Genomic DNA, 12565 nt, shown 5'->3' with positions numbered 1-12565 from the left:
TAATTCCTTAAGTATCCTAAGATCAATGTCATTAGGCCCTGTTGACTTGAATACCTCCTAACCTATCTAAATATTCTTTAACCTGTTCTTTCCCTATTTTGGCTCTTGTTCCTTCCCCCTTGTTAATATGAATTGTGTTGAATATTTGATCACTATTAATCTTTTTAGTGAAGACTGAAGCAAAATAGGCATTAAACAATGTAGCCTGCTTGATGTCATCAGTTATTAGCTCTCCTTCCCCACTGAGTACTTATACTTTCCTTCATCTTTTTCTTGCTCCTAACGTATTAATAGAATGTCATCTTATTGCCTTTTATATGCCTCTTGCTAGGTGTGCCTGAGGCCTTCTGATTTCGTGAATTAGCCTTTTTGATTTTGTCCCTGCTATTTCTTTGTACTCCTCTTCAGCAATCTGTCCATGTTTCCACTTTTTGTAGGACTCCCTTTTGATTTTCAGGTCTTTAAAGACCTCCTGATGGAGCCACGTTGGCTTCTTACTACTCGTCCTATCTTTCCTTTGCATCAAGATAGCTTGCTGTTGCATCTTTAATATTGTCACTTTGAGAAACTACCAGCTCTTCTGAACTCCTTTCTCCCTTTGATTTTCTTCCCAAGGGACCTCACCTACCAGGTCTCTGTGAATTTGTTAAAGTCTGCTTTTTGATGCCCATTGTCCTTAATCTGCTGCACTTGCTTCTTCCTTTCCTTCATATCATGAAATCTATCATTTCATGCTCACTTTCACCCAAACTGCCTTCAACTTTTCAGACTCACAACCATTTCCTCCCTGTTAGTCAGAATGAAGTCTAAAAATGGCCATTTGCCTGCTATGGCACCCCTTTGAAGTCAATGGGGACCTATATGGGTATAGAAGTCTGCCCGCATGCGATCATTTGGAAGATCCGGACTTAAGCTCTTCTATTTACTTTTAATATCAAAAGTAGCTTACAGTAACAAGGATTTTAAAAACTACTATTATGATGCAAAAATAGCCAAGTCAGTAACCAGACAGAAATAAAAGGAAACTCATTTAGCATTGCTAACAGTATAAGAAAAGACACAAAGTCCAGTATTTTAGTATAATTAAATTGCTCAAAAATTTAGTGAATTACAAAAGAATGTAAAAGTTAAAACAGGTGCATTGAGCAAATCTCTCTTAACCAAGCATTTTGGTTTTCTGCGGCGATTTTGTTGAGCAATGACCTCGATATAGGATTTATTTATTTTTTATTTTATTTGCTGAAGTTGATTTGGAATTGCTATTACCCCAAGATAACAGTGACCTCATATAAATGTTAAACCGCATTAGTAAATATTCTCTTTGGTAAATCACTGTTTATTATTACTTTGACACAGTTGTATTAACTTTAGAAATGCATATTACACTTTTAGCCATCCCAGTCTATAGGGTTAAACTGTATTTATCAACTACAGTATTTAAAAATGATACTTTAGTCTTGACAAACTGCAAGAGCAGTTATCATCTATTCATGCAATTCTTTCACAATATTCATCCATTCGGGTGCTACATCTCTCTAGGTTTTTCTACAACTTCCATCACTGCTGTACTAGAGCACCTCCTAAAATTACAGAGTCAAATCCTCAACTTGTGTAAATCAACATAGTTCTGTGGAAAATAATGATGCTATATAGATTTACACCAGCTGAGGATCTGGCCCAAAAAGCGTACAAATGAAGGTATACTTATTGAACGCGCTTCTCCTTCTAGTCAGCAGAGGATGCTTATTGTTTCTAGTTTGTTTGAATTTTGTGAGAAATAAGCCCGCAGAGCAGCCTTTTAAACTGTCAAGAGGTAGTGTGGTCTAGTGGATATAGCACTATACTGGGACTAGGAAACCTGGTTCTACTCCCATTTCTACCATAAACATGCCATGTGACTTTGGATAAATCATTTCCCCACTCTCTTTCAGAGATGTAGTCTGTTTAATCTATTTAAATGGTAAATTCTTCATAGCAGGGGCTGTCTTTTACTCTAGCACTATGAGACCCCAATCCTCGCTGGGGACTCTAGGCTTTACTGCAACATCACTACAACTGAAATACTAATTGTGTTGGATGTTAATTCTGGTGTGACTGTGCTTGCTTTCATTTAGCCAAAATCAATCAGCTACCGAATGAATGGACAAAAGATAATCATACATTTTAAACCTCATATTTCAATGTTGTGGCCAAATATTTCACAGGTATATTTTGAGCTGTGCTCATGTTCTAGTTTTGTAAAATTAGTTGCTAGATTACAGCAATCTCTGTTACTCCCGCAGCACTCTGCTAATACGTTTTGCTAGTTTTTCTCATTTCTTTCTGCAGTATGTTCTTTGATGATGTGCATGAAGTGTTTGGAATGTTTTAAAAGATGTTCTCTTTTAAGAGGACTGTGAACAAGTCAAAAGGTGCAGTGAAAGAGTTCTAATAATGCTTTTGGTATTTAGAGTAGAAGAGACACTCCTTGTCAGGCCTCCCCCAAAAGGGCTATTGTAAGGTTCCTTCTGGATCGATCACACAGAACCCAAAAAAGAGGGGGACCAATTATTTGATTTTTCATAGCTTCTTCTAAGTCTATATCCCCCCCCCCACTTTAAACTCTCTATTCTTACTAAGGATCTCTGAACTTAGGGAACCAAAAATCCTTGAAAAGCTATGGGGGTTCTGTTGGCCTCATGCCACGAGTGAAGGTCTTGCACAGATGGTATCTTAGAGAATCTGTCCTTTTAGGTTGTTTGTGTGTATGTTGTATTTGTGGTATACCTGTGAATTTAAGTTTCTGGTAAATGAAGAGCTGAAAATGCCTTAAAGACACTGGTAATAAAGAATCACAGTTCATGGAGCTATTGATAAAAGCCCTGATTCAGGAAAGCTTTTATGCATGTACTTAAGTCCATCACTATTCAGGACATTACTCAAGCGCATGGTACTTACGTAATGTCCTGAATAAGAATGCGTTCCTGAATCAAAGGCAAAGCAAAGAAAAATTCAGTAATAATACTTACATAATTAGGTTGTGTAATTTGTACATCCAAGCGTGTAGGGATTCCTGGTTTGGAAATATGCAAGTAATTATAACCTCCGGGTAGAACACCTCCTACCACAGACAAAACAGCTAAGATTAATATCTTTGTTAATGTTGTAAATCACAATTTATTTATTCAGCCATAAAAAATAAATTAAAAAAAAAAAAAAAAGCAAGTTCCCCCCAAGTCATATGTTACTTACTAAAGAATTCCTCGGAGAAAAAAAAATGTTCATCTATATCCTTGGTCTTGGCCTCAGACTCCTTGGACATGTATTCACATGGACTTTGCTGGACCATGAGAAGGTTACATGCTTTTGGTTGTAGTTGATGCCCATTTGAAATGGCCATAAGTTTTCAGAATGACTTCTACTACAGCTACCAAGACCATTGGACACCTTTGTACCTTGTTTAATCATTTTGGTTTATTGTTACAGTTGGTGAGTGACAATTGATCTCAACTGTGTTCTGGAGAATTTCAGAGGTCCCTAGCTTCAAATGGAATTATCACATACACTCTGCTCCATACCATCCTGCTACAAATGGACTAGCAGAACATTTTGTACAGACACTTAACCATGCCTTAAGAGCTAACAAGTGTATTTTGAGTCATCAGCAGAAATTGGACAATTTCTTGCTTGTCTACAGAAATGCACCACATGCCACCATCCAGGAGTCACTTGCAACTCTTTTCTTGAAGTGATATTTGCATACCTGTTGGGACCTGCTATGTCCTGATGGTGCCTCCTGTGCAGCCAAATCCCAAGCTGTGCATAATGATCAATGACGTGAGACTTGTCATAATTCTTTTGAAGTAGGAGACTTAGTGTGGACTTGCAACTATGGTTGTGGAATGAAATGGGTACCTGGAGATCTTGTAAAATGCATGGGATCTGTTTCGTTTGTGGTGAAACTATCCAGTTGTACTCTATGGATTGACATATAGATCAGTTGCAGCCTCAGCAAGTACCAAAATCCGGGGATGTTCCAGTAGGACTTTCTGTTCCTCTGATTGAAACCTCTCCAGTTAAAACTACTAATTTTGATGGCTTGGTGGAAGAAACTTTGGTATCTGATCTAGCTGATTCCTTACCAGATCCAACTGATTCCTTATCATCAACTGTTGCTGTTGTTCAGCACACTGCCGCACCACCATTACCATGTTATCACAAAAGAGTTTGAACACCAGTGGTGCACCTGAACGTATAAATTATTTAGTTAGTGAGTTGCTATTCCAGGGCAGAATAATCCCTTGCAATTTAAGAGTCTGCGGTAGTCTACCTGTAACCTTTAATTAGGTTATAGAGTGTTTTTTGTTAGCCGTGTAAATGATAATGTATATATTTTTGTGAAGTTCTTTAAAGTAGGGTGGAGGAATGTGGTGTCCTGTCCCTTTAAACATTTGGGTGCTCTGCAGTCCCCCTGCCCCAGTGAAAAGCCTCACTTATGCGTTGGTTTCAGTTTTGCTGCCAGAACAATAAAGCTACCACCACAGCAGACAGCTGTTTTTCTATCTCCTTCTCTGCTGGTCCAAATATAACATATATCAGACATACTACATGTGCAAATAGATCAGACGGAACATTGCACTTGCAATTACCCCATTTGCACACACTACTGTCATTTTTTATGGGCCCAAAGGCCTGCACGCATTGGCTGAAATCATGCCTGTACATAGGGCCAACACAGGGTCTGTGAACCAGTTAACTCAGACTTGAGGGCTAGTGCTGGCTCTCTGTGTAGTGGTGAATTTCACACAATGTGGTTCATCCATTGCAAAGGATTTTGAAAGTTTGGTCCCCAAAATGTCAGATATCCAGTTTGTTTCTGATTAACTTTATTTTGGAAATCTCACAAGACTAAGCTTTTTAAAAAAAAAAAATTTCTGTTACCTCCAGGATTTGGCTCGATGTGAAATAACATGAGAATAGAATTTCTTGGCACATTCTGACACTTCTGTTTTGGGACTAAACCAGGAAGTGCAGAGACACACTAAAATTTAACCTTCTATGTGTTACTAGGAATCATTTACCATTGGATTTCGGCATCAAAACTGATTCCTTTGGGGCAAGATTTGAGAAAAAGTTATTTTATTGAACTTGTTGGCTCAGTGCCTAATAAGAACAAGGATAAATCACAGATAGAAAGAATGAGTTTTTTCATAAGAGTTTGTTGCTGACAATTAGATCATTAATATGAAATTCTCAGAAAATTCAATTGGTCAAAGGTGTAAACTGCAAGGTTGGGAGAGGCAAATCTGAAAGATTTCAAGTACTGTAGGCTAAAAACTAGTATGTGTTGTTACAAGCTAAGTATAAGTGATCTAATTAGCTGCACTACATGTTCTCATCAAACAGTGTTAAGCTAGACACACCTTTATCATCAAGAAGTGAGTCTAAAGATAGAGATGAAGAATGAACGGCAAACAAATGGAACAGAGAACAAGTTTGATGGTAGTGACAAAGTGTGAGGACATGGAGTCTTCCTTCACTAATATGGTTAAGTATAAATAAAGTAACATTACACCTACTGCAGGTACCCATCAGCTCAGGTGTACAGCATAAAATTTACTACAGTTCAACAATTTGTTACTTAATATTTACTTATATAAAAAATTCCAACAATACTAATATAATTCATGCCATACTATGGCATTTTGTGCTATAGAAGAAAGTATTGAGGAAAACCTAGAAGTGTAACAAACTGAAGAATTTGTTTTTGACACACCTTGAATTTTACATCCCTTGTACATAGGGATGAGTCTATCCAGATCTTCTGGTGGCTCAGAAACTGGCTCAAGAGTTGGATCAAAGAGATTCAGCATAGCTGCAGCAAGCTGGAAACCGATCTCTTTCGAACTGAAATTGCTGTGTGTCCATTCATTTGCATAATATATATTGGAGAACTTGGTTAAAGGTCCTGCCGCTCTGATAGTAACGTCATTAGTATGGAAGTTGGCATCAATCACAAGTCTTCCATCATAAACAAGGCACGCGTCATTAATCGCCTTGAAGGTTTCATAATCCACTCCCTTGTTGGAAAAGTTAAAGAATGCCTAAAAAGATGTAACAAGTGTAGGTCATACTACATTAGTCATTGTCTAATACAATAAATGAGGTTGTGTGACTCATTATTTAATGTGATTTATTTTACAAACTACAGCACAAAATACAACACGACTTTATATACCCTGATGTGGCCTATTGACCAAATTTTGAGATTAATTAAAAGGGACCCAAAAAGCTGAGATTTATTGAGCTAAGAGTATTCATAATTTCCTACTTTCTGGTTAACTAGATGTACTGTATTTTAATAGCTTTATATTATTTAGTCCTTTAAATATCCCGAACTCCAGTACATATTTTATCTTTGTCATTACAAGTATATGATACAGAACGCAAGGCTTTACAAAATTCTCCTCCACCCCCCGCAACATATAAGCCAAACTGAAAAACAATGTACTTGAAAATAACACAATTTCATGTCTTTGAAAGGGTATTTGTGCATTACATATATTTTTGTATGCTAAAGCTATAATATTTATGAGAAACCAAAACTATCATGTGTGCCAGATTAGTTTTTATACTCTGTAGATATAATGGTATTCTATTTTTCAACTAACAAATGTTTGGGGTAATTTCAAACATTTATTAGTACATGAAGACAAATGAATGATAAAATATAAACTAGTCAAGTAAAAGATTTTTCCATCAGAATTATGAGATGCTAGGTTCCTATTTAAATTTTCTTGATTACACATCTTGTGTTCTTTCTTCAACAAGGTTTGCATCTCTTTCTAACTTAACATTTTTTAAACTTATTATTTACAACACAAAAACAAAAGGGACATTCAATGAAAAAAACGGTTACCCACCTTTCATAACTGTTGTTCTTTGCGATGTGTTGCTCATGTCCATTCCATTCTAGGTGGGTGTGCGGTCACGTGCACAGTCGTTGGAGATTTTTGCCTTAGCAGAATCTGTAGGTTTGGCTGTGGCGCCCTCTCGAGTGCCGCGCTCATGTGTCGGTATATTAGGCACCGCCGGCCCTATACCCTCTCAGTTCCTTCTTGCCGGCAACTCCGACAGAGGGGCAGGAAGGCAGGTAATGGAATGGACATGAGCAACACATCTTGAAGAACAATAGTTACAAAAGGTAGATAACCGTTTTTTCTTCTTCGAGTGCTTGCTCATGTCGATTCCATTCTAGGTGACTCACAAGCAGTATTCCTGAGGTGGGCTCAGAGTTCATGGCCGTGCGGCTTGCAACACTGCTCTACCAAAGCCAGCATTGGGTCTGCTGGGTAAGTGCATATTTGATGTTTCGCTGGGCCAGGTTGCACAGGTGAGCAGGAGGAGGAAGGGCGGCGATGACTAAAACTCGTGTCTCTGTTTCTTCTCTTTGCAGATCCCTGCCGGAGCTGCCAAGGCCTTGGAGGCAGGGATGGTTGGAACTGCTTTCTCGTCGATTGTGGCATATGCAGACCCAGTGAGCAGAGGGTGGCCTAAGTGTCCTTCAGTCTGTGCAGCTTCGCATCCATTTGTTCTGCAAAGAGTTGGTTCCCAGCAAACGGGAGGTCCTGGATGGAGGACTGCATCTCCTGGGACAGGCCTGTGGCTTGAAGCCAGGAACTGCGCCTCATGACCACTGCCGATGTGACCACCCTGGAAGCCAAATCAGCCACATCCCAGGCCTTTTGGAGGGAGCATCTTGCTGCTGATGTATCCTCCTCAACTAGGGCCCCAAATTCTTGGGCCAAGTCCTGGGGCTTGGAATCCTTGAATTTATGGAGCGAGTCCTGTAAGTTGAAGTTATATCTCCCCAGTAAAGCCTGGTAGTTCGCCATCCTGAATTGAAGGCTGGCCGTTGAATAAATCTTTCTTTCAAAAAGGTCCAGCCTCTTGGCCTCCTTATTTTTTTTGGGGGGGGGGGGGAGGTGTAGAACTGGTTTGCCCTTGTCTGTCTTTCCCATTGGCCGCCGAAATGACCAGCAAGCCCGGAGGCGGGTGGGTGTACAAGTGTTCAAAACCCTCAGCTGGGATGAAATACTTCTTTTCAGCCCTCTTGGAGGTGGGTGGGATGGGAGATGGGGTTTGCCGGAGGGCTTTGGCTATTTTCAAGACCCCCTTGTGCGCCGGCAGTGCAACATGTGCGGGGGCAGATGCCGAGAGCACATTAAACAAGGTGTCCGACTGCTCCGTCATCTCATCCATCTCCAGGCCCAAGTTCGTGACCACCTTTTGAAGCAGAGTCTGGTGCTCCTTAAAGTTGTCCGGCGGGCTGGCATGAGAGGGTCCTGCAACCACCTCATCTGGAGATGAGGACGACGACTGGACCACCGCAGGAGGCCCAGGGGCATCATCACCAGTGGGGGAAGGAGGTTTTGGAGTGGGCACTCGCTCCTCCACTCCGGCGTCCGATTGTGCTTCGCAATGAAGAATGATGTGAAGGGGGCATCAGCATAACTGGCATACCTCACGCCCTCCAATAGGGCCACTGCACTAACCACTGGCCTTGCTGCCAGGATGGCATTGCGGCGGTTGACGTGGCCTCAGGTGCCCACTTGCACCTGTGCTGCCTTGGCAAGGGGTTAAACTCCCTTTCCGTGCCGGAGGAATTCCCTTCTGGTGACCACGGTGGGGCCGTTGATGCCTGAGTCTGATGGCTAACCGTCGCCGTGGGTGACGTAGTGGCACAGCCGTGTGGCTAAAAGCTGCGTAGTGTAGACTTAGCCTAAGTTACTAACTACACTACTTAACAGGTACTTACTAACGAACTACGGTGAACAAACTGTTTACAAGACACTTAGAGCTGGAAGGAAGGAGAGAACCACTAACCACTTGCTAGGCAAGGGAAAGGCCTCCAACCAACTGAGAGGGTGTAGGGCCAGGAGCGCCTAATATACCGACGCATGAGCGCGGTGCTCCCGAGGGCGGCACGGCTGACCCTATGGATACCGTTAAGGCAAAAGTCTCTGACGACTGTGCACGTGGGCGTGCGCACATCTAGAATGGAATCGACATGAGCAAGCAGTTGAAGAAGAATAAAAAGTTAGTAAATTCAAAACTGATAAAAGGAAACGTTATCACACCATGTCTACTTAGACTGTGGAACTCATTGCCACTGGAAGCAGTTGAGGCCAAGAATTTAGCAAGATTGATAAAGGTATTAGACAATTATATGCATAGCAAGAATATCCAGATTATAATTAATTATAATGAAAATTTTGGAAGGGTTATTAAACCTCATGCTTCAGGATTTAAGCAAATCTCTAATAATTAGGGATCAGAATGAGACCGATAAGGGCTGTCAGATTATCCCACATCTGCCAACTGTGGGTTCTTGCTCCTTCCTCTGAAGCATCTGGTGGAATATAACACCCTGGGTGTCAAGCTGCAGGATTTTTCTAGTCAGCAGTCCCATTGGGGCCAATTGCCCCGAGGGCCCTGCGGAGGATTCCAAGGGTATAAAAGGGATGTGTGTGGCCCCATCTGCCCTTCAGTTCCTTCCCTACTTTTGGAATTCTTTATCTGAGACTGTAAAGAAAGGGGAGGGTGGGCAGGTGGTATGAATATTCAGAGAACACTCTCAAGGAACAAGTTAATGGTAAGCAACCTCTCTTTCTTCTTCAAGTGCCCTCTGCATATGCCCACTTGTGGGAAATTAGCAAGCAGTTCAGCTCCCTAGGAAAGTAGGCTGAGGCGTTCTAGGCAAATGAGGACTATAAAACTGCCAAAACTAGCATCAGCTGTAGATGGCAGTCCAAGAGTGTATTGGAAGTGGCCACTGTTTCACATTCCCACATCAGACTGTAGTGAGGGACATTTCCAGCTTCAAGCAAGAACTTTACAAATTCTACAAAAAACAGGAGAGCTGCAATGGATGCTGTCTTCAAATTAGTTGAATACGTTTGATACATCTGGGTGAATGAAATTAAATTAATGGAGATATCCCATCTCCTAGAACTGGAAGGGACCTTGAAAGGTCATCGAGTCCAGCCCCCTGCCTTCACTAGCAGGACCAAGTACTGATTTTGCCCCAGATCCCCAAGTGGCCCCCTCAAGGATTGAACTCACAACCCTGGGTTGTCTTAATAGGGATGTAAAAGAAATACAGACAGATAAGAGGCCTATTCGAGGTGGAAATGGAGATGACTTGAGACTGAAAATGGGGATTTGAGGGTACCAACTGTCACAATAACATTTCACATAGGGACTACAGTTTACAGATAACTGGGTCATGTGGTTTGTGTCTCAGTACGTCTGGGCAGTAGCAATGGTTATGAGAAAAATCCTTTCCTCAAGTGTATGATGCGAACGATACTCTGACAACTAGCAGAGCAAGAGCTTTGAGACACAAGGCTCCACCCCAAATTGAATGAGACACTGGCACAAGAGGACATATCTCCTGGGCAGATAAACGTATTCATCCACCTTGGGGTACTCACAACACAAGAATCCTGCCACAAAGAAATCCGGAGTCATTTGGAGCAGCCATGAAGGTAAAGCAGCTGCCTCAAGTAACCCCTGTGGTACATGGAGCAATCCTTCCAAAATCTAGGATATTGCCAAGTGAGTGAGGACTGTTGACCCAAGCATGTGAGGGTAGAAGCTGAAATCACAACCCATGCAATCTGGATGAACTCATATCACAATCTGAATGTTTGAAGTGCAATAGATTGTTTGGTCAAAAACTACTTTTTTGATATAAAAAAAGAAAAACCACACTAGACATCTGAAAAATGCTCTCATCAATCACGTCAGCAGTCTAGATGTCAGAGTGTTCACCGAACATGATTCAGGATCAGTGGAAATTTGGATCAGGCCTTAAATGCAGACAAATTATAAGTAGGCTTGGAAGGATTAGATTTTTTTTAATCAGTAGATGCTGATAAACATCAATTTCACCATACACACACAAACTGACAAAAAAATGTCCATCAATAATCAAAATTTACAGATAGGCAAAGTAAGAAAAATTTTGCTAGAGAGCTTATTAGAGTTTAAAGCTAAACATTTTGCACCGATGTTGATGGTTTGTGTATTAAAGGCTAAAAAGCTTTATCTTTTTAATCTCAGTCTCTACTGTCATTAAATAATTATTGTCTGACTCCAAATCCCGTTGTCTGACCTCCCATAATTTCCCACAACTGTGAAATTTTAAGTGATAAAAATCAGTAAAAAAAATGCTTAACCCATAATTTTGCACAACCATGAAAATTTAAATTGATAAAAATAGCAAAAAATGCTTAAAAATAAGCATTGACATTATCCATCAAAATTATTTAAACAAATCAAATGCTGCCAAGTCCAATAATAAGTGAGGACAAGAAACAAATTCAAAAAGGCGTGGAAGAGACTGGGTGAAACAAGGATTGATCAATAATAAGAATAAGCAGTTACAGAATTAAGATAGGAACACACCTTGATTGTCCCACAGAGTTTTTAACGTAGGTGACATGGCAGAAGCGAGACTTTTGGAAGAATGTTATTGAGGAGAGACTGGTGACTTGACATTAAGATTTGGAGAAAGCATTCCATCCACATGGGGCAGCATGGAAGACAACATGCAATGGGAGAGGGAAACGAAGGGGGCATGGAATTTGGCACCCTGGCACAGCAGAGGCACTGCAGAAGAAGATAAGAGTTCCTATGATATATTTATGCTTCTTCATACATGAAAATATTTAATCAACATAGTATTACTAAAGGAATACTGACAATGGTAGGTCTAAAATTAGACTTATCAGCTGTGTAATATCTATGGAGAGGGGACAAGAAAATTGTACGTTCCAGTAGGCTGCCTGCTACCATGCATGACACTCTACGAGCCACTTTGTCCCCTGGCTGGGAAGGCAGGAGGTTGCAATGAGACACTTCTCTGGAGCAGGCTCGGCTCCCCAGTGTCTGGGCCTCTCTCACCCAGATGACTGAGTGCAGAGCAGAGCCTTGCCAAACAGGGATGGGGCAGGGCCAGGAGGAGAGGAGACACAGACCCTGACGTCAGCAGCAATTATAGAAGTACTCTTTCCCCCATCTTTGGGGTCAGAAAAGCATGGAGCTGAGAAGTGACCATGGCAGACTCATTGCAGGGGGAGAGCAGGGAAAGGCAATGATGTTGGAGGGACAAACAGAAAGGGAGAGACAAAAGAATAGGTGAGAGGGGTGAGTGATGGAACAATAGGGGCACTTTGAGGGGAGGAAGGGGGAAAGAATGAGGGAGTGTGGGGGAGATGGAGGGGAAATGAGGGAGTTGGTGGCAGAGCAGACTAAGGGCTCTGTGTGGGAGGGAGGGAGAAGGATAGGTTGAAGGGACGGAGGGATGGCTGGGGTAAGGGAGAGGGAAGGAAGAATGATGCATTTATAGGGGGGAGGAGGATAAATTGGACAAGTTGCTAAGAGGAAGAAGGAGGGGCGAGAGGGAATGTTTGGGGAGAGGAAAGGGGTTATAGATTCCAGGGGTAGAGAACTGGGAGGGAACTTTATTGCCGGAGCCTCATGAGAGGGCTTCCCCTCCAACTTGGTGGGCAAACTTGCT

The 12565-nt window shown here is 41.5% G+C and overlaps 1 protein-coding gene across 1 annotated transcript in view; it reads right to left on the bottom strand.

Moving 5' to 3' along the window:
- Window positions 1-12565, bottom strand: part of CFAP61 (cilia and flagella associated protein 61) — a 180899-nt gene that overhangs the window by 38275 nt on the left and 130059 nt on the right. The window contains exons 23-24 of the mRNA XM_065401500.1: window positions 5756-6083; window positions 3009-3100 (exon numbers count right to left, since the gene is read on the bottom strand). Coding sequence (XP_065257572.1) covers window positions 3009-3100; window positions 5756-6083 — 420 coding nt within the window. The remainder of the gene's footprint in view (window positions 1-3008; window positions 3101-5755; window positions 6084-12565) is intronic.

This window comes from Emys orbicularis, chromosome 3, assembly GCF_028017835.1.
Source record: "Emys orbicularis isolate rEmyOrb1 chromosome 3, rEmyOrb1.hap1, whole genome shotgun sequence".
NCBI lineage: Eukaryota > Metazoa > Chordata > Testudines > Emydidae > Emys > Emys orbicularis.
The sequence above is the reverse complement of the archived record's forward strand: the minus strand, read 5'-3'. Positions and strand labels throughout refer to the sequence as shown.